Source organism: Eptatretus burgeri, chromosome 3 (genome assembly GCF_056783735.1).
Source record: "Eptatretus burgeri isolate ZD-2024b chromosome 3, Ebu_testis_v1, whole genome shotgun sequence".
Lineage (NCBI taxonomy): Eukaryota > Metazoa > Chordata > Myxini > Myxiniformes > Myxinidae > Eptatretus > Eptatretus burgeri.
Genome location: NC_140963.1, coordinates 60,961,319 through 60,982,210, shown reverse-complemented (window position 1 = coordinate 60,982,210; position 20,892 = coordinate 60,961,319). Strand labels below are relative to the sequence as shown.

Below are 20,892 nucleotides of genomic sequence, written 5' to 3'. Positions count from 1 at the left end.
ATCAGGGGAGTCGACGAAACCCTTATTTTTTGAGTAATTTTGATCGGATCGTCTTCAAACTTCATGGGAATATAGTTCATGGTCTGGCGCTCAGCTGATTAATTTTTGGTGGTGATTGGCCTTGACCTTCATATGTTTTTTTTTTTGTCTGTAATCACGTATAAAAAATTCTGCAGAGCACAGTTATCATTGGAAATTTTTGTAACTTCACATATCAGAGGCCTATAGAGGTCCCTTTCAGCGCATAAAATTTTGAAGGTCAAGGTCAAGGTCACTTTGTCGCAAATCAGGGGAGTCGACGAAACCCTTATTTTTTGAGTAATTTTAATCGAATCGTCTCCAAACTTTATGGGAATGTAGTATATGGTCTGGCGATCAGCTGATTAATATTTGGTGGCGATTGGCCTTGATCTTCATGGTTAGCACCTGAGGTCAAACATATTTGACCCCAAGGTCAAATTTTCAAGTTTTAGGAACCATATCGTGTAGTACCTCAAATTGAACACCTCGATGAGTGCTTTCTAGATATGTCAAGCTTGAGACATTATGACGTCATTTGGTGACGTTATGAGGCAAACATATTTTTCATGGTTACTCTGTAGAACGATTCTCATCGGAATCTCTCGTAGGCAGATATTCCTCAAGGAGTCGCTCCTGGTAGATAGCAGCTCTGTTCACCTCAGTGTGACCTTTTGGCAAGATACGGGTCACCCTGCGGGTGACATTGGTTTATTTTTTTTAACCTTCAAAAATATTCTCTGAAATGGTTGAAAAGATCGAGGCAAAACTTTACACATATGACTGCCTTTCCATGAGGAACAAAAGTCACACACATGACATCATAGGTCACATGGTTTGGCAGCCATGTTGGATTTACCTGAAAACCCATGAAAATACACCACTCGACAAAAGTCCTGGCACGGGTTTGCAATCTCTGATTGCTCTTTTTCTTGTTTTTTTTTTTGTGACGGGCTAACCCAATCGGCATGGCTTCTTCTCCTACTGTATATTCAGGAAAGGTCAAATTTGAGATTTCCTTTCGGTTTTGTTTGATACTTGGATCTGTGAAGTTTCACAAACACCTTATTCCTGCTTTATTTCTTACATGCCTGGTGGTGGTGGTGTGTGTGTGTGTGTGTGTCGATTATAGGTTTTGCTTGTCGGGCTGGAGGACCTTGCCAATATCAAGAATGTAGAGAGGTTAAAGAGAGATCTCAGGGTAAGTGTCACATGGGTGCAATGTTGCTGTTTTATTGAGGTAACTGTTTTTGTGATAGTATTTTATATACATCCCATTGTCTCTCTCTTCGTGGCTTTGTTCCTTATGCACAGTCACATCTTTGAAGTTTCAAACTCCAAACTCAGGGAACAAATACAACAACTGTGTGTGTGTATGTGTGTGTGTGTGTGTGGGGGCTAACATAGTGAATGTGGCCACAGACTCATGCAGGGATGTGGGGTACGGGGGGGGGGGGGGGTTGGAAATTCTCTATGTAAATGTGTACCTTGTAGCGCCACCTGGTGGTGGTGGCAGAGGGTATGACAATTTCATTTTTTTACCTGGGCACCGCTGAGGTTAAAGCACTCTCTTCGCACAGGTAAATTTGTCATCCTTTCCTTCTCCCCACCCCACCCCACCCCCCCCCAAAAAAAAAAAAATAAACAAGCAGTCATAGACTGGTACTTACGAAATCGTCAACTTGACCCCTGACCTTGTCTCATAAAAGCTGTCTCTAGAGAAGGTAGCGACGCAAACCAGAAGTTTCTACGATGATTCTGTACTAAACCATCAAAAATCGAATGTTTTGGATGTTTGACCTCACTGTGACGTTGACCTTTGACCGATTTTGACCAAAATCTAATCAGCGCTAGCCATCACCCTCCTGAATCACGTGGTGTAATTTGACCATGGTAGCTTCTTCCGTTCTCGAGTTATCATGCCTACAAACACACAAACAGAGTCCGGAAGTGATCAATATACTTACGAAATCTCTAGATTTCGTAAGTAATAAATAAATAAAACGGAGGGTCCTGTCAAAGCCTGTCATCGTGTGTGAGACGTTTCTAGTGGGAAAGGACATCAGGATGAAAGGTGGGCAAAAAGGGGCGTGGGAGGTAGTGCGACGTGAGGACGGGGATGAGGGGAGGGGGATTGAGGAGGGAGGGGGTGAAGCACTCAATGCATGGGTAAATTTGTCTTCCTTTCCTTGTCCTGGCCCCAAAATTTTGACTAACAGGATGACTAATCGGTCTGTTAACAAAGCGACTGGTAGGCTCGGCGAGTGTATAATATATTTGGATGAGACATCAATGTGTGTGCCGACCCTCAGGTGGATGTAAAACTGGGCATCCCGTCTGCTAGCATGAGTTGGTGGTTGTTAAACATCCCACAGTGTCCTTCATGAAGAGGAGGTGAGCTATCACCACCACCCGGAACAAATTACAAAGTTCCTCCTCCAACTTATTTTGTTGACTGAAATGCTGCACCAACTGGTTTGTGAAAGATTTGGGCCAAACTTTTCATGGCCGACCCCACGAGAAAGTGGGAATAAAAGCGGCCATGAATGAATGTTTAATTTCCTTGTGAGATGTGCGAAGTGCTGCTTTCACAGGAAGTATTTCAGTGTCCACCCCAAGGTGCCCTGAGGGCAAAATATCAATGTGGACTGTGGGGCAGGCAGATTACCCTCCCTGAAGGTCACTAATGATCCTGATGGGCTTTTATCCATTATCTGAGAGCAACGTGGTAAATCTCTTCATGCTAGCTAAATTTTGCAGTTTAAAATCGAGTCCTTAATTCTGATACCTTCAGCCAGACTTGAGCCCCCAACCCTTGTGATACGTGTCCATTGTCCTTGCCACCATGTCACCGTAATGCCACCATGCCTTTATCATGAAGTGCAGATTGGCACTGTCTGGCCCAATCAGACAGTCCCACCCCACCTTTCCTTCGAAGGTCATTCATTATGTATTTGTATTTTCTTGTTAGTAGTAAGACGTTGTGGTGATGTAAATGTAATCAGGTTCATCTCACCAGGTTGTAATTACAGTAAAGTTCTGCAAATGCAAAACTACTGATATAAAAGTTGGTTATGGTGGCCGAGTGATCTGGGTACCTGCCATTTGATCAAGAGTCACAAGGTTGTATCCCATTTCTAGCAGTCGTTCATGTCGCTCACATATTCGATGTTTGGTTGTAGTTTGATCGCTGGCACTGGCCAACCTCAGAGTCGGACAGCTTGGGATTTATTTTGTCCATTTTCTTTGCTTTCCAGATCTCCTTCCAACTGCTCGACTCGCTGCTCTGCCCATCGGAGCTGTTGGCAGACATCACTGGCTGTGCTGACTGCTTGGTATTCCCTCAGCATGACCTGCTGCAGGTCGCTACCCATTGGTCAAATTCCTGTGATTATGAACCTCCATGTTGTTCCCTTTTAAATAACAACTACTGCAAGGGTGAACCACTATACTTGCCAGAGATGAGGTGGTGGAGCACAAGCTGAGACTCTTCATTTCCTAACACATTCACCTCACATGTTGCTAGATAAGGGACCATCTACTTATTTCGTAATTTATAATGTATCTATTTATTTGCCTTTTAACTGTTTGAGTCGATGCTTTGTTGTTACCTCTGCCACCGAAGGTGGAAGGAGGTTATGTTTTCACCCGTCTCTTTGTTTGTTTGTCTGTTTGTCTGTTTTGTGCAGGATATCTCAAAATGTTGTGAACGGATTCAAATGAAATTTGGTGGGCAGGTTGGATGTGTGACAAGGACGAACCGATTAGATTTTATTGAAGATCTGGATCCAGCTACTAAAATTTTTTTAAGTGATTTTCACCATTGAGATGTAGGGGAAAAGCCTGTTGTTGGTGCAGCGGTTTGGGATCCAAAAGGTCCTGAGTTCAAGCCCCGTTGGGCCACTGAATTAATACACCAGGGGGTTGACTCAGCCTGTCATCCTTCCGAGGTCGGCGAAATGAGTACCAGTGTACTGGGCCGGTGTATACCCCGGTTAAAATAGGTGTACCATATCCCTGTGTCGTAAGAGGCGACCAGGGTTGCGTCAGGAAGGGCATCCGGCGTAAAACATGTGCCAAATCACTATGCGGATCATACGGATGATCCGCTGTGGCGACCCCTAACGGGAGCAGCCGAAAGAAGAAGAAGAAGAAGAAGAAGAAGATGTAGGGGAAAAAACAATATATAGCACGATTTCTCAAAAATTTGTAGACTGATTCAGACGAAACTTGGTGTACAGATTGGGTGTGTGACAAGGATGAATTGATTCTATTTTGGTGAAGATCTTGATCCTGATCCGAACACGGGGATTATGTAATTTTTAAAGTGATTCTTCACCATTGATATGGCCAAAAACGATATATAGCATGACATTTCAAAAATGTATTGGGCCCGATATGTTCTCGTGAATCAGGCATTACATGGTGGAGGTATGCGCTCTACCGAGTGCCCCTCAAGGTTTGAGATATACAGTTGTGGTCAAAAATATTGGCACCCTTGCACTTTTTTCAAATAACTTTTCTCTCAATAAATAACTCAATTTTCTCGAAAAATAAGTTTAAATTGACAAAAGTATTTGGTCTTCACAATTCTTCACATTTTTTGTGTCAAATTCACCTTCTGAGGTAGTCAAGATGTGCAGAAGAGAGTTTTACATTGCAGACGCTGTTTTCTCGGAGTGGCATTACGCCTCTCAGCGGTAACGGTCTGTGGACGACAGACGTAATGACGTCAGCGAATCACCGGTGATGTCATGACGTCATTACGCCTCTCAGCGGTGACGTCACACGTCGCCATGCAAACGAATGTAAAAATTAGAAAATCGCCAAAAATTCCCAAACCTGTCCATGTGGCGCGATCTCACATAGCCCATGCTGTTAATTAGACCACAGACCACCCGCATGCCGAAAGTGGCGACAATCCATTCGGCAGTTTTGGAGGAGAAACGTCAAATTACGTGCAGACGTTAACAGAAATAATATATATATACAACAAACATATATATATACAAACATATGTATATATATATATATATATTTGTATAGATTTGTATTTCCTAGTACGTGCCCGTACGTGCGTGCAAAAAAAAAAAAAATATTTAAAACCGCTTGCCAGAAACAACTACCAGGCCGTTCCTTTGCTCCCGCGTGCACGTACGTGCGTGACCGTACGTGAAAACCAAAAAAAAAAACTTTCAAAAACAACCACACAGGCCATTCCTTCACTGTCGTAAACGACGACTGGATTGGGGCATTGTGTTTAAGAAAATCGAGAAAGAAATCGAGAGAGATTGAGAAAGTACAGAAATGGAGAAAGAAAGAATACAGTAAGTCGATAAATCGACAAAAAATACAATAAGCCGTCACTATCCGGAAGTTAAGTCCTCACTGTCCGAAAGTTCGCATATCACAGTTACGATTATTTGCAATTTAGTTTTAATGGCCATTATTCAATTTGCGCCAATGTATTTTGCCTTTTCGCAATGTCATCGCAAGGAAAAACACAAAGAGAAGAGAAGAGAAGAGAAAAACAAATAAACAAAAAAAAATGTACTTGCAAAAAAAATAAAAATAAAAACCCCCAAAAAATAAAACTTTCAAACAACCACACAGGCATTGTGTTTATCCGTTCCTTCGCTCTCGTCAAGGATGACTGGATTGGGGCATTGTGTTTATCTATAAATGCGCATAAGAAATCGAGAAATTATTCGAAAACATTAAGTCATGACTATCCGGAAGTGGTGCGTGCCCGTACGGAATGGTCACATGCATTCCACGAATAATTATCGCTTGTATTGAAGTAACAACTGCTATGATACTTACACACAGTTAATTAAAATCAAAATAAAAATCAAGTTTACCTCCCTGTCCTTGCTTGCCATGACATTCGCTGCCATTGACCATTGCCACTCCTACGCCACGGTAACTAAGGCACCGATCCCCATCGTAACTGGCACGGCCCGTGACGTCATTGTCGGCCAGCCGTGCTCCGGCCTACGCAGCCAGTGTCCTTTCATTAGTTGGTAAATAAATGGCCATAACTTGGGAAGCACTTGTCCGATTAATATCAAACCTTGAAAAGGCACATACTCAGGTCCCCAGCAATACAGCTGGCAAGTTTCAATTAGATCGGACCAGTGTTTTTTTGTTTTTTTTTGTATACCTTGTCGAGGCTCGTATGAGAGCTAACACACAACGCACATCATTGGAGACATGAGACAAAAGAGGAGGGAGTGGGAAGGACAAAACAGTGTGGAACAGACACATTAGGAGATTTGTGGAAGGGAGAGGGATGGGATGGGGAACATGGGGAATAGAAGATGGACATTACAGGGACTTTCAGGAAGGAAAGCAGGGAATTTGAAGGCAGTGGGCTTGGGTGGATTATCGGGGGTAGAAAAGATTGAGGATTTGGATGGGGGATGATAAGAGGTAGTGGTGAACAGCTGTTTTGAAGGCCTGGAGGGAAGAATGGGAATGAATAGAGTGAGGGAGTTTATTCCAAAGGTGGGAAAAAAGAGGAATGAAAGAGTGAAGGTGGGCAGTGATTCGTGATTTTGGTAGTTTTATCATAAGGGGGTTGTTGGCGGACCTTGAGCGCCCTGCGGAAATGTGGTGGGGACAAATCGCAGAGAGAGCTGGGGGGGGGGGGCGAGGCTGGAGAGGAAACGGTAGAAGACAGAAATACCACCGACCAACCTGCGGTGAATGAGTGTGAGGCCCAAAGGCTCAGCCTCATTGCGGGAGATGCCAATGATCCAAAATGCCTTGGTTTCTACAGCGTGAAGCCAAGAAAGATGGGAGGCAGGAGCACCAGCCCAGAGGGGAGAGCAGTACTCCATCAGGCTGCAGAGAAAAGCTTTGTAAGTGGTCAGGAGCTCAGGTGGGCCGAGGAAGGACTTTGCACGACGGAGGATTCCCAGTCGGCGACTGGCTTTTGAGGCAAGGTTTGAAATGTGGCTTTCCCAGGAAAGGTCATGGCAGATAGTGAGACCCAGAAGCTTGAAAGAAAGGACTTCTTCCAGAGGATTGTTGAGAAAGTGGATGGGGGGATTTTCTAAGTGGTCCTTTCGAAGAGACATCGTGAGAGTGTGAGATTTGTCTGGATTGAAAGACATGTTCCACATGTTGGACCAGTTTGTGATTTTATCCAGATCTGCAGTGAGTGAAGAAGCTGCTGCTTGCCGGTCTGAGGGATGACCGATGATACGGCAGAGGGTGGAGTCATCAGCAAACAGATATAGAGGATTTTCCAGAGAGTTGGAGATATCATTGATGAAAACCAGAAAAAGAACAGGGCCCAGAACGCTACCTTGAGGAACTCCAGCCTGGACAGGAAGAGGGAATGAAAGAACTCCATTTAGGGCCACACGGTGACTGCGACAGGAGAGGAAGTCTGCGAGCCATGAGTGGAGATGGCCTTGGATACCATAGGAAGAGATTTTGGTGAGCAGGGCCGGGTGCCAGACTGTGTCAAAAGCACGTGAGATGTCCAGGAATACGGCTCGGATTTCCTGTCTGGCATTGAGGACTTCCATCCATTGTTGGGAGAGCAGAAGCAGCATATCCAGGGTAAACTCCCTTCCAGGGTAAACCTGGTCTGAAACCAAATTGATGATCAGAAATCAAGTCATTGGAGAAGAGGAAGGATTTCATGTCTGAAGCGATGATGGATTCCATAACCTTGCTGATGATTGGGAGAAGGCTGATTGGTCTGTAGTTGCAGGGATCTGTCTTTGCACCTTTTTTGTGCAGGGCAGTGATGTTTGCTGATTTACAAGCAGATGGCAGATGACCTTGAGCAAATGAGAGTGTGAATAGAACAGAGAGAGGGTGAGAAAGAGCAGAAGAGCAGGCTTTGAGGACACGTGGGCTGATGCCGTCTGGACCGGTTGCAGAATCTGAGCCGAGGTTTGACAGCAAGCTCTCCACCTTGTCAGCAGAAAAGGACACAGAGTCCAGGGACATTTGGGTACGACTGGGTAAGGTGGGTAGAGAAAGTGATGGGTTTTGGACAAGATTTAGCTGCAAACACCGAGTTTAGACATTCAGCTTTTTCACGTGCGGTATCAGCAGTGCGGCCTTTTGAGGTAAGGGAGGGGATGGAGGGGGAACATACACCAGAAACAGATTTGATTCGACACCACCAGAATTTTGAGGAGGGAGAGACTTTGAGAGTTCAGACTTGAGATGAGAAAGATGTTGTTTTCTGGCTCTCCTGAGCGTAGATACACACTTGTTCCGAGCTTTATGGAAGGAACTGAGGTTGCCCTCAGTTGGGTTTGCTTTCCATGAGGCTTGCTTTCCATGAGGTTTGCTTGTTTCAGGACAACTGCCTCACCACAAGCTTCAGTGAACCAAGGGCAGGAGGAAGGGTAGGACAACTGAAGACGAGAAGGGATAAATCTGTGCATGAGGGAGAGCAAGTTTCTTTGAAAGAATTCCCAGGATGAGTTGATGTTTGAGAAAGTAGTGATAGGAGACCAGTCAAAAAGTTTGAGGGCTGCTTGGAGACCCTGCCAGTGGGCTTGAGTGAAATGCCAGACTCGACGGCTGTGAGGTGGTTCTCTGATAATAGCCAGAGAGATGTCTACTTTGACAAGGACGTGGTCAGAAGAACCGATTGGAGCAGAGGAAGAGCAGCAGATATTGTCAGGGAAGTTTGTCAAAATGAGATCCAGAAGAGATGGAGTACCATTGGTTGAGATCAGGGTCGGGAAGTTGACCGATTGAGTCAGTCCCAATGAGTCGCAGAAAGCTTTTGCTGAGGTGTCATGGCAGGTGAGAGAGGTACCCACACCTAGCCAACTGGCATGATGACAATTGAAGTCGCCACATATGAGGAAGAGAGAGTTTGGATGAGAAGATAGAAGTTAGTCCATGTTTTCGGATAGTAAGGTGTAGATGGAGTCATCACTGTTCGGTGGACGGTACAGTACACATCTAAACAAGAGGTTGGAGTGGAGGGGAAGCCATAGCCAGAGGTATTCCTGGGGGTGTGGGGGAGTGAGGGCAGTGCACGGAGAGTGAGGAATAGAGTCTTTGATGAAGGCGCAACACCTCCACCAGTTCGAGGCTCAGGTCTGTCATACCGGAGGAGGGAGTAACCAGGAAGAGATACTTGGGAGTCAGACACGTCTTGGGGGAGGAAAGTTTCTGTTAGGCAGATTATGTCTGGTTTGTCAGTGGCAACCTGTATGGAAAGATCTGAAAGGTTTGAGCGAAGGCCCCGGATATTTGAGGTCCACACTTTTAATGAAGAGGCAGGGGAGGAAAGGACAAGGGACGAGGAGGGGGTAGGTAAGGAGGGTTGTTGAAAGAGTGTGGGGGATTGCAGAATAGCTAGTGGAGGGGGCTGGATGAGGAGGAGAAAAGGATCTGTGGTACTGGGGGAGATGGGGGACAAGAGAGGGGGAAGAAGACAGTTGAGGATTTGAGGAGGTAGAGCGAAGATATGGAGGTGAGAGGGCAGTGGAAGAAGGCAGCTTTGTGGATGAGAGGGGGGAAACTTTGAGAAGGATGAGTGAGGGGGATGAATGGAGGGAGAAAGGTGATGGGGGAGTTTTTGAGAGAGGTGAGAGGGAGGCTTGGAGGGAGAAGAGTGTGATGGTTGCTTTGAGAGTGAGGGGTGAGAGGAGTGAGTTGGCACTGAAATTGGAAAAAAAAGAATGGTTGATGGAAAGCGAACATTCATAGCAAACTGGGTTTTTTTTAAGTTTTAGGTCAGAGATGCGATTAAACACGTTTCTTGATGGATGCAATAAAGGCGAATTCAGAGAATGGAGAGAAGAAACGCTGTAACAGTTGGAGTTTTTAGGCAAGGTATGAAAGGAGCAGTCTGTTTAAATAGTAGAAGTGTAGTGCATTATGATACAGTAAAGAGTACCACACATGTGAAAGAGGAAGATGAAGCATTATCAGAGATAGTTATTATTATTATTATTATTAATGTTTGAGAGAGTTTTCAACAGATTAGGTCATGTAAGTGTTGTCGAAAAAAAAAATCGAGGAAGAAGAAGAAGAGGAGAAGAAGAAGAAGAATCGAGAGTCGTGAGTGAGGAAGGAGAAAGATCGTGTTTTTTTGTTTTTGTTTTTGAATTTAAGATCAGAAATAGAGTGATTAATTGGGAGGTATGGGGCACGTTAATAAAGTGAGGAAGATAGAAATTGAAGGTAATGGGGAGAAAAAACAAAACATGATCGTACCGTTAGGCCTCAAGCCTCAAGGGTAGGCCTCAGGCATACGGTATGACAAACTCGACAAAATCTCACAAAATAGCACGATTTTTGAAACAAAACCGAACTCGGAACACACAGTAACATGTAAGTGAGAGAATAAACAGTTAAAACAGGACAGATAATGACCGGAAACTTAACTTTGAGATTGTCAGCAGAGAGCCCCGAAGGAGACCTGTTGACATTACAAACCCGGAACCGGAAGTCCCAACAGGATGGTGGTTGTCGAGAAACAGCGGACGGACACGGACACGCACGCACGCACGCACGCACGCACGCACGCACGCACGCGCGCACACACACACACACACACACACACACACACCTGGAAGTATATATATATATATGAGGCCCCGTGAGGAGTGATGTAAGCAACATTTTTTAATGATATGATGATGATAGGCTCGGATGATAGGGTAAGGGTTAAAATAGTGCTCTGTGGCATTAACTCCAAAATGGCCGATGTGTCCCTTACATCACTCCTCCTCGCGGCACTATATATATATATATATATATATATATATATATATATATATATATATATATATATATATATATATATATATATATATATATATATATATATATATATATATATATATATATATATATATAGTTCGTCAGGTCAGGTATATGTTCGTCAGGTCAGGTTCGATCTGTGACCTGCTACAGGTACCATGTAAACCTGTACTAACCTGTTCCATGGTCGGGTTGTCGGCGACTAAACCGTCTCCCCCACCAGGTTTTCTGGTGAGGAGGGTGTTTGGATATGGACACCCAGCAGGATTAAAAACAAAACCTGTCAAAGGGCGGAGGAGCTCCTTGTGAGCCAACGGCCATCCATATCTAGTGCCCAACTGTGTCTGCGGACGTCCTCCTGCAGTTGGGTTACTTCTTATTAGGAGGTTGGTGGCAGGATTTGCACTCCAGCCACCGTAAAACGCTTCATTCCGCAAAACGCAAAACGCAAAAAAATCTGAAAACCCACTCCGTGGGAGTACCTCCTGTGCAGCTTCCCTTCGCAGGGCAGCTCACCGGATGATGGGATTGGGGCAAAGCCTTCGGGACCCCCAATCTTTGATAGGAGGGAAACCACGGGGTAACATCCCTGGGTCAGATTGCGGGAGAGTGTGTCGGAGTGGTGCTGAGGTGTCGTCCACCAGACGGCGGTCTCCTTGGGTTAACCTGAGGCGGTCCCTTCGGGTGGGTGCCTGGAATGTCCTATCCCTAAGAGAGGATGATCACCTGTCTCTGTTATCATCTGAGCTCAAGCGTTTGGACATCGGGATTGCAGCTCTCTCTGAGGTTCGGAGACCGGATTGCGGCGAGATAATGGTGGGTGGTTACACCTACTATTGGTCTGGTCGCTCTGATGGTTACCATACCCAAGGAGTTGCTGTAGCTGTGTCCAATAAGCTGACCCCAATGATAATTGAGGTAACACCGGTCAACGAGCGTATTATGAGATTAAGGATTCGTCACTCCTTAGGTGTCATTTCCCTGGTCTCTATTTATGCTCCGACTGAGGCGAGTGATGTTACCGTGAAGGACACATTCTACGCCACACTCGAGTCTGTGGTTGATCAGTGCCCCAGACGAGATACACTTCTAGTCTTGGGGGATTTCAATGCATCGACTGGAACTGATAGGGATGGTTATGAGGTGTGTGTTGGTCCCCATGGGTCAGGAACTATGAACCAGAATAGCACTAAGTTCCTTGACTTTGCAAGAAGTCATGGACTTAGGGTGGCTGGTTCATGGTTTCAGCGCCCGCAAGCTCATCGCTGGACTTGGTATTCCAACGCTGGCGGTGTGGCAAAGGAGATTGACCATGTCCTCATTGACTGTCGTTGGAGGATGATCCAGAACTGCAGGGTCTACCGGAGTGCTCAGTTCCTCAATACTGACCACAGGCTTGTTGTAGCAACTCTAAAGCTGCACCTTAAATCCTGGAGAATGGTACCATCCCAGCCTAGGCTGGATGTTGCCAAGCTCAGGGATGAGAGAGTAGCTGAGGAGTTTGCGAACAGGCTGAGTGGACACTTGGGGGGTCTGGGTGCTTTGGGGGGTCCTGAAGAGTTGTGGAACACCTTCAAGACCACCGTCCTTGATGTTGCCGGTGGATGCCTTGGAGTTCACCGCAGGGCAAAGAAGAATTTTGTCTCTCAAGGGACACTGGATACCATTGACCAGAGTCGCAGGGCCAGGCTGAATGGCAGAGCTGAGCTGTTCAGGGAGCTGAGGCGTAAAACTGTACGTGCACTGAGGGTGGACAAGGAGGCCTATGTGCGAGGAATCTGTGAGGGGGTAGAGCATCACCTGTGGACAGGTGATTCTCGTCCCGCTTACAGGGGAATTCGCGCATTACGTTCATCCAAGCCCATCCCTCGGAGCACTGCAGTTCGAGCAGAGAGTGGTAGGCTCTTGACAGAGGAGTCTGAAGTGAAGGCCCGCTGGGCCGGTTACTTCGAGCGGTTGTACCAGGCTGATCCCCCAGCTGTCGAGTTGGACGTCAAGGGTGTTACAATCCCTGTTGCTGACCCTCGAATCAACTGTGGTCCACCATCGCTTGTGGAAACACGGGCTGCGGTGAACCAGTTGAAACGGGGCAAAGCTCCAGGGATCTGTGGCATCCATGCCGAACTTCTCAAGGCTGGTGGAAATGCTGCACTCGCGTCGTTGCATGCAGTTTTGTGCTCTGCCTGGAACACAGGCATCATCCCAACTGACTGGAAGAGGGGCCTTGTTGTCCCTCTCTGGAAAGGGAAGGGTGATCGCCAAGACTGCAACAACTACCGAGGGGTGACGCTGCTCTCAGTGCCGGGCAAGGTCTTTGCTCGGATAATTCTTGATAGGGTTCGCCACCATCTGCTTGAGCACCAGCGTCCAGAGCAGTCAGGCTTTACACCAAAGAGGTCAACGATTGACCGTATCCTTGCACTTCGTGTCCTCACCGAACGCAGACGAGAGTTTCGGCAGGGGCTGCTTGCAGCCTATGTTGATCTCTGTAAAGCGTTCGATTTGGTGAATCGGGATGTCCTCTGGAGGATTCTTGGTCTTCGTGGGGTGCCACCGAAACTGATCGATCTGATGTCTGAACTCTACTCTGGTACTGAGAGTGCTGTGAAGTGTGGTGGTACCGCCTCTGACTTATTTCCAGTTGTTACTGGAGTTCGTCAGGGATGTGTACTTGCCCCCACACTTTTCAGCACTTGTATGGACTGGATTTTTGGGAGGATGTCGGAGAGATCAAGTTGCGGTGCATCGTTTGGCAATGTCAAGATCTCGGACCTTGATTTTGCAGATGATGCAGTCATCTTTGCGGAGACTTTAGACATCCTATTGGGGGCCCTCGAGGTGCTGAATGAGGAGTCGGAGCCGTTGGGATTACGGATTTCTTGGGTCAAAACAAAGATCCAGGCTTTCGGTGACATCTTGGATGCTGCTGTCCTGTCTGTGTCTGTTTGTGGTGAGGATGTTGAGGTCGTGGATAGATTCACTTACCTTGGCAGTGATATTCATGTCTCCGCAGGTTGTGAGCCGGAGGTCAATAGACGTCTGGGTCGGGCCTGGGGAGTCATGGATTCACTGGATCACGGGGTGTGGCGCTGCCGGTACCTGTGCGGGAGGACGAAAGTCCGAGTCTTCAGGTCCTTGGTTCTTCCAGTCTTGCTCTATGGGTGCGAGACTTGGACTTTAACCAAGGATCTGAGACGGAGACTTAATTCCTTTGGTACCAGGTCTCTTCGGAGAATCCTTGGCTATCGCTGGTCGGATTTTGTGTCCAACGAGCGGTTGCTGAGAGAGACTCGGATGAGATTTGTTACCTGCATAGTCCGTGAGCGTCAGCTGCGGCTGTATGGACATGTGGCTCGTTTTCCTGACGCTGATCCTGCTCACCAGATTCTCTCAGCGAGGGAGTTTCATGAGTGGAGGAGGCCAGTGGGCCGACCACGTGCCTCATGGTTGCAGCAGGTTGACCATCATCTCAAGGAGATGGGGATGGGCCTGGCATCTGTCTGGGGGATGGCCAGACGGAGGCCCCTGGAGTACCGGCGGAAAGTGGACGCAGTGACGCGCTGTTCTGGCACATGCTCCCATACCTGACCTGACCTGATATATATATATATATATATATATATATATATATATATATATATATATATATATATATATATATATATATATATATATATATATATATTAGTATATATGGTTGGTGTTGGCTCAATGGTTTGGATGGTGGGCTTGGGATCCTATGATCCTGACTTCAAACCCCACTCGGCTGTTGAATTAATACCAGGTGGGGTTGACTCTGCCTGTCATCCTTCTGAGGTTGGCAAAATGAGTGCCAACTGGCTGGTATACTGTGTCGCAGTGGCAACCCATCCAGGATTGTGTCCAATAGCCAAGGAGTCTCCTTCGACAGCACCAATGTTCTGCACAAAGTATGGTCCCAATAGATGGATTGATATATGATATCCTATAGTTAAAGCTCCATGGGCTTGGTTGGAAGAAGATGGTAATTTCTGCTTTGGTTAAAATAAATTAAAAAAAGATCTGCATTTGTTGTGCCCTTAATATTCTCACACAAATGTGTATTTAGGTCCCATTGAATGGAAAAGGAAACAGAATTGAGATGAGAAGAGATGACATGTACGTTAGTCTTGACAGAGCCTTGGTGCTGGCGAAACAGTTCATTGGCATGGGTTATGCTTGGTAGTTTGCCTTGGCAGCGGCCAGGACACATTTGTAATATGTTCAAGGTGATGGTTTTAATATTTGTAACATGTTCCGGTGATTTCTCACCTCTCCTTTGCCAATGGATCGTTCACGTGCACCAAATGCCACCAGTTGCGAAGCCAAGTTTAACATCCATCCGAGGGGACGGCACACACATTGATGTATCAAACACCAGGAGGGTAGTTTAGAGCTGTGTCGAGTTTCAAACCCATGCTCGACAGCTCAGAAGTGAATGTGCATACCTCTCAGCTATCCTGCCAGCCCAACGTAATATATGCATATGATTATATAGGTTTATGTTTTCTTTGACAAAATCAAAAAGTTTAGCTCGTCAGTACCTCTTATTTCTGGCATGGAAAACCAGGGGACAAGTTAATGAGTAGTAATACGGATGATGGATCAAATAGGCAAAGATACCAGGAACTAACGAATAAGGGATTTTGGAGAGGTTTTAGTCCCTGTGAGTAATCTGTATAGTGTTAGGGAGTTTGCAGAATGTATTCACAGGAAGTTGTTCAACAATTTTGGAAAGGATTTGCCTTATAGGGGGCGTCTGAATATTATGAATGTTTGGTGTGGTGAATTGAGAAAAAGGAAGTGGATAGGGGAGAGATTGTCAGGAGATACAATTAAGGGAAGGGCCCAGACATGTGGGCCACATGGGGAGAGAAGGGAGTAACAATTCCTCTAATTTTGTGTTCATAATATGTGCAGGTAGTGGACAAAAAAATGGAAACACCAATGTAAAGTCACTTAATAGTGATGGGCCACAATGTGTAGCCAGTACAGCCTGTATGTGCTGTGGCATAGACTCCACCGGCGTCTGGAATTCTGCCGGAGGGATGCGGCACCATTCTTCCACGAGAATGTCAATCAACTCACACCTGTTTGATGGAGGTGGAAAATGCTGTCAGGAATTGTTCCAGAATATCCCATAAATGCTCATTTGGGTTTAGATCTGGTGACTGAGAAGGCCATGACATATGGACAACATCAGTGTCATGCTCATCAAACCATTGGGCAACCACGTGCTCTGTGGATTGGGGTATCGGGGGTGTGGGGGGGGGCGGTGTTTCCTCTTGCAGCAATGCCAGCCATAATTATAGATAACCAGGCCTGTGCAGAATTTTTGTACATGACCCTAAGCATGCTGGGATGTTATTTGCTGAACTACCACATGGGCCACACCTGTGTTTAAGTCTTTGCTTTATGTCCCTCATTTACCCAGGTGTTTCCATTTTTTTTTGTCCACTTCCTGTAGATGCTTCCCCCCCCCCCCATTAAGTAGAAATTCACTGAGCTGTTAATTTGTTGCACATAATGCTCAGTTAAGATGCGAGATCGCACTACACAGGAATGCCTGCGGGGCTTTGTGTCCGCGGCCGGCAGTGTGCTGGGTTGTCTTCTGGTGCGAGACCGCATCGCAGTGGCAACCGAGCGATGGTGGCAGCTATTGGCTGGCGAGGCAGTGCTCCTTGCTCGCTTCATCTCCACGCTCACAGCCTGTACCTCCCGGGACATTCCAGTCTACTTACCACGTACCAGCCCCAATGTAAGTGCCCTGCATTTACTACAGGACCTGAATGGCGTTCACGTGTTGGCACTGACAAAGTCTTGTTCTGGAATACAAATGCCCCTCTTCTTTCTGAGGCATGAGGCAAGTGGCACGGAATAATTAAATTGATTCTTCCATTTCGCTATCAACAGCTGGAATTGAGGGAATTCACTCAAAATATTTTCACATGCAAAAGGTCTTTGAACTTCATCCAAAGAACTTGTTTTATTTATGTATATAACCAAGGCATCATAGTATCTCGAGCATCATGTATACTGCTAGTGCTGCACTGGAATTAGCAACAACAATCCCAGGAGCTCATTTGATACTGTACTCGCCTCTGAGCTTTATGGATCTTGCTTTGACTCTTGGTGAAGTCGCAAACGATTGAAAAACTATGAATCTGGCTTTGGTGGCAGCAGGGGGGCACAAGTAACTTGGAGATGTTGTTTCTTTTGCTGTCTCATCTGCACTTGCACTATCTTTCCGAAGTTTTGGGCCACCACTTTCAAATTGTGACAAGTTGCCGCATGTGTTTGACAACTGTGATTATCTAATAAATAAAACAGTGTACGTACTGGTAAATGGGGGAACAATCCCAAATGCTCAGTTGAAAAAAACTTCTCGTCTGAGAGGAAGAAGTTCACAGGGTTCCAGCAACAAGGAATGATAAGTGGTTTGACGAAGGATTTCCATCAGGATTATTTCAATCATTTTGCACATTCTACAGTTAACAATGGACCAGCGTCATCATTAAAGTTGAAGATGGGCAACGTCAACCCTGATTATCAACTGTTGTTATTGTTGGTGTTGTTGTTTCGTATGCAGCCTATGGCTGCTGGTGCATGATTTGTGAAAGCGTGGCTGTGCTGCTGAAACAGTGCCCCTGTTACCAGTAAGCTGGTACTCATTTTGCTGACCTCAGAAGGATGACAGGCCGAGTCACCTATTGTCACTCCACATGGTGTTTTTTAAATTGCATTACAGGGGTTCGAACTCAAGACCTTAAGATCTCAAGCCAGTCACTTTAACGCGTAAATAACACCAGGTTCGTTGACTCAGCTTGTCATCCTTCTGAAGTTGGCAAAATGAGTACCAGCTTACTGGCAACACAGGGCACTGCATCAGTGGCACAGCCACACTCCCAGCAATAATGCAACCAGCAGCCAAAAGGCTGCATATGAAATAATAATAATAATAATAATAATAATAATAATAATAATAATAATAATAATAATTGACTTCCTGATTCGATGACCATCCGGATGATGAACTGGTCATCCATCGTTCATCATCAAAGTTTTGTCCCTTCAGGCCTAGATCCCCTCCGAACACTTGATCCTCCATCATATCCAAAACTCATCCAATCGGGGGGGGGGGGGGGGAAATCAGGTCAGAGAGTATTTGGAGCTATGTGAGTGTGATTGAGGAAAGTGTGAGTACAATCACCCGTGGGATGAAGCCAACTGCAACTGTGGTTTCCTTTGTTATTCCCACCCATGAGCAGAGGTTTGGCATATCCCAATGATTCCTTCACAACTTACAGATGGCATTGTCGATATGCCATGTCATTATTCGGATATGGTCAGAGTACAGGATGGGCTAAACCTTGATAATTGTTTCTATTGATACTTCTGGAGTGTGATGCGAAAGCCTGTGTTATCATCATAAAAACATTACTTTTTGGATCCAGGCATTCCGGTATGATCTTTCATCCGTGTACTTGTTCAGTCTTTAAACTGCTCGGTTAGTTGAGCCGTCAAATTGGCTTCATTTTTTCCCACCTTTCGGTGTATGGCTTAACCTGGTAGACGCACCATGGGACATCTCAACAACTGGTCACATTACACCACTTGATGGCTTCATACCAAGGCTTGTCATGCATGGTCAATAAAATTGTCCCCCATTTTGGCAGTTTTAAAAAAAATCATTTTATTGACCATATATGGCAAGATAGTGTATGTGGATCTATAGATCCCTTGGGGTCCTTAAGCCTTTGGATCATGCCATGGTTGTACAACTCGATTGCCATTTTCCACTTGTATAGACCAATTCACTCAGTTGATTATAACCATCAAATCATTTATTTCTCCACTTAATATGCATCAGAAGAAATATTCTCGTAGATCTGACCATTTGTGTGGTTATTTTTGTTCATTTTGGAAAGCGACCATCATCAGCTCAATAACAGGTTCATCTTGAGCACATTGCAACCGGCAAAGATCATTCAAACACTCTCACTTGTCAAACTACCTTTTTCCTTCAGAATCTGAGTATTTTACCACATGAATATGTTGTCCTTTGGTTTTGAAGAATAGAGATCAAGATTTACCAATTCCCATCCTGACCTTTCAGGTGCCTTATCGCCTGCTTACCTTCCTCCTCCTGCCAGGGGTGGAGGTGTGTTTACTGTGTGGATCACAACCCAGCCTACTACACATTGAGAATGAGGTGCGCATGTTAACACACTTTGAGATTACACTTGTTGCATCGGCAGTAAACTCGAGGCTCGTTAAACCAATTTCATTGCTATATATGACTTTATCCAATATCTAATCAGCTTGTTCTTGTCACCTAACCAACATGTCCACCAAGTTTTGTCATAATCCGTCTTCAACGTTTTGAGATATCGTGCTATGTATCATTTTTGGTCCCATCCCTTAATGGTGAAGCATCACTTAAAAATTGTAGGATCCAGATTTCCACTGAAATCGAATCAGTTCTTCCTTGGCATACACCCAACCTGTCCACCAAGTTTCGTCTGAATCCGTCCATAACTTTTTGAGATATCCTGCTCACAGGCAGACGGACAGACAGACAAACAAACAGACATGGGTGAAAACATAACTTCTGTCCACCTTCGGTGGCAGAGGTAATGAAAAATATTTACAATCGTTTTCATGATTCGATTATAAAGTCACCAAGATCAAAAAGTCGCAAATGGTGGACATCTTGAACATCATTTCAAATCCACATAGTGATGTTTTCATTTCTCTGTAATGGAATCGCCATTGTTTTTGACGTCTTCCTACCTGTTAAAACACAGACTGGAATTTTGATGTTTGGGCAGGTAAAATATGCAGTTCTTTAGTAAAGTCGTACCACATGGAAGAAGGTTACCAACCAAGGAGGATGACCTTGCAGTGGTAAATTTTGACCTCCCCTATCCCTACCTTGACAGCTGGTGGAGCGATTTTGGCGGCCTGCTTTTGACGCGCTGCAATTAGGCCCGGCTTTGTCACATCGTGGATTCGTGCTTCACACACCCCTCCACCCTGGAGTTCTGGGGTAAGTTCCAAATTCGAGAAAACAACAAGGTTTTATCCCAGAAGATGTGTGGCTGAGAGTTTGTTTTGAAAATGTGAGCTGAAAAGATGCCTTCAGCCGGTTGTAGATTAGGGTCATCCTTGATGTTCTCTTAAATGCCGACTCTAAACCAGACAATTGTTGTGCAGACATCACATGAATATAGACGCCAACCAAAGGACGGTTGTTTGGTTGCCACATCAGATTGGAACTAGTTCTCCATGATACAAAGATGCTTCCTGGTGGTTTGTTTGTGAGATTAACAGGGGTTTATGGGGAAAAGTGGATACATAATCTTTCTTTCTTTGAGGAAAGGCAGCCCCTAATTTATGACTATCTTCTGAATCGTTCAAGCTGGAAAAGTGTCCAATTTGCATATATTCCAATTCCAGCTGCATCTCATTCACATTCCCGAAAGAGCACAGTCGACCTGTCTGATGTTTCATGCCTGTTGCATCCCTCAGTCCACTCCTGTTCTGGTCCAGCATTATGAATATTTCAAGAACTTCAATGGATGTGATGCAGTTTCTCATTATTGTTGTACATTGTACATAATAGAAGAGTAATGTATCGTTTGTTCATAGGTTGTTGCTGGTGAATCCATCTGTGCAGCAGAGTGTGTGTTCGGTGCAGCCGCATGGGCCTGAACCAGCACGGAAATGTAAGTGTCAGGCCTTAACCAAGTTAATCCTGTTCCCTCTGTTCCCCATGAGTCCTGTTTCATTTAGGCTGAAGTCACATTTGCCACGGTGGCCGTGGGGTCTACAAAATCTACGGCCACTACCAATTATAGGGCGGCCGCAGTATTTCCACGGTCACACAATGTAGCAGTCACATATGTTTTTATTTTTCGGGGAGCTGCACGGCGTATTTATAAATTGTGGAGACCAAAAATGTGGGGGTGCCGTACGGTCTTTGATTTGATGTCGCACGGTGACCTTAGGGCATTCCTGCGGCGGCCATAGAATTTTCAAGGCAGACGCAAGGTGCCCGCAAGGCGACCGCAGGGGCCAGACGGACGGTAACGAGTGGGT

The 20,892-nt window shown here is 45.5% G+C and overlaps 1 protein-coding gene across 4 annotated transcripts in view; it reads left to right on the top strand.

Annotated features, from left to right (window-relative positions):
• The window catches only part of FUZ (fuzzy planar cell polarity protein), a 31,200-nt gene that overhangs the window by 8,753 nt on the left and 1,555 nt on the right, over positions 1-20,892 (top strand). For 3 of the 4 annotated variants that reach the window (XM_085873686.1, XM_085873690.1, XM_085873688.1), the window contains 6 exons: positions 1,151-1,219; positions 3,276-3,380; positions 16,352-16,549; positions 18,908-19,003; positions 19,734-19,840; positions 20,443-20,519. In XM_085873686.1, coding sequence (XP_085729812.1) covers positions 1,151-1,219; positions 3,276-3,380; positions 16,352-16,549; positions 18,908-19,003; positions 19,734-19,840; positions 20,443-20,519 — 652 coding nt within the window. The remainder of the gene's footprint in view (positions 1-1,150; positions 1,220-3,275; positions 3,381-16,351; positions 16,550-18,907; positions 19,004-19,733; positions 19,841-20,442; positions 20,520-20,892) is intronic. The other variant, XM_085873687.1, reaches the window with a different exon arrangement.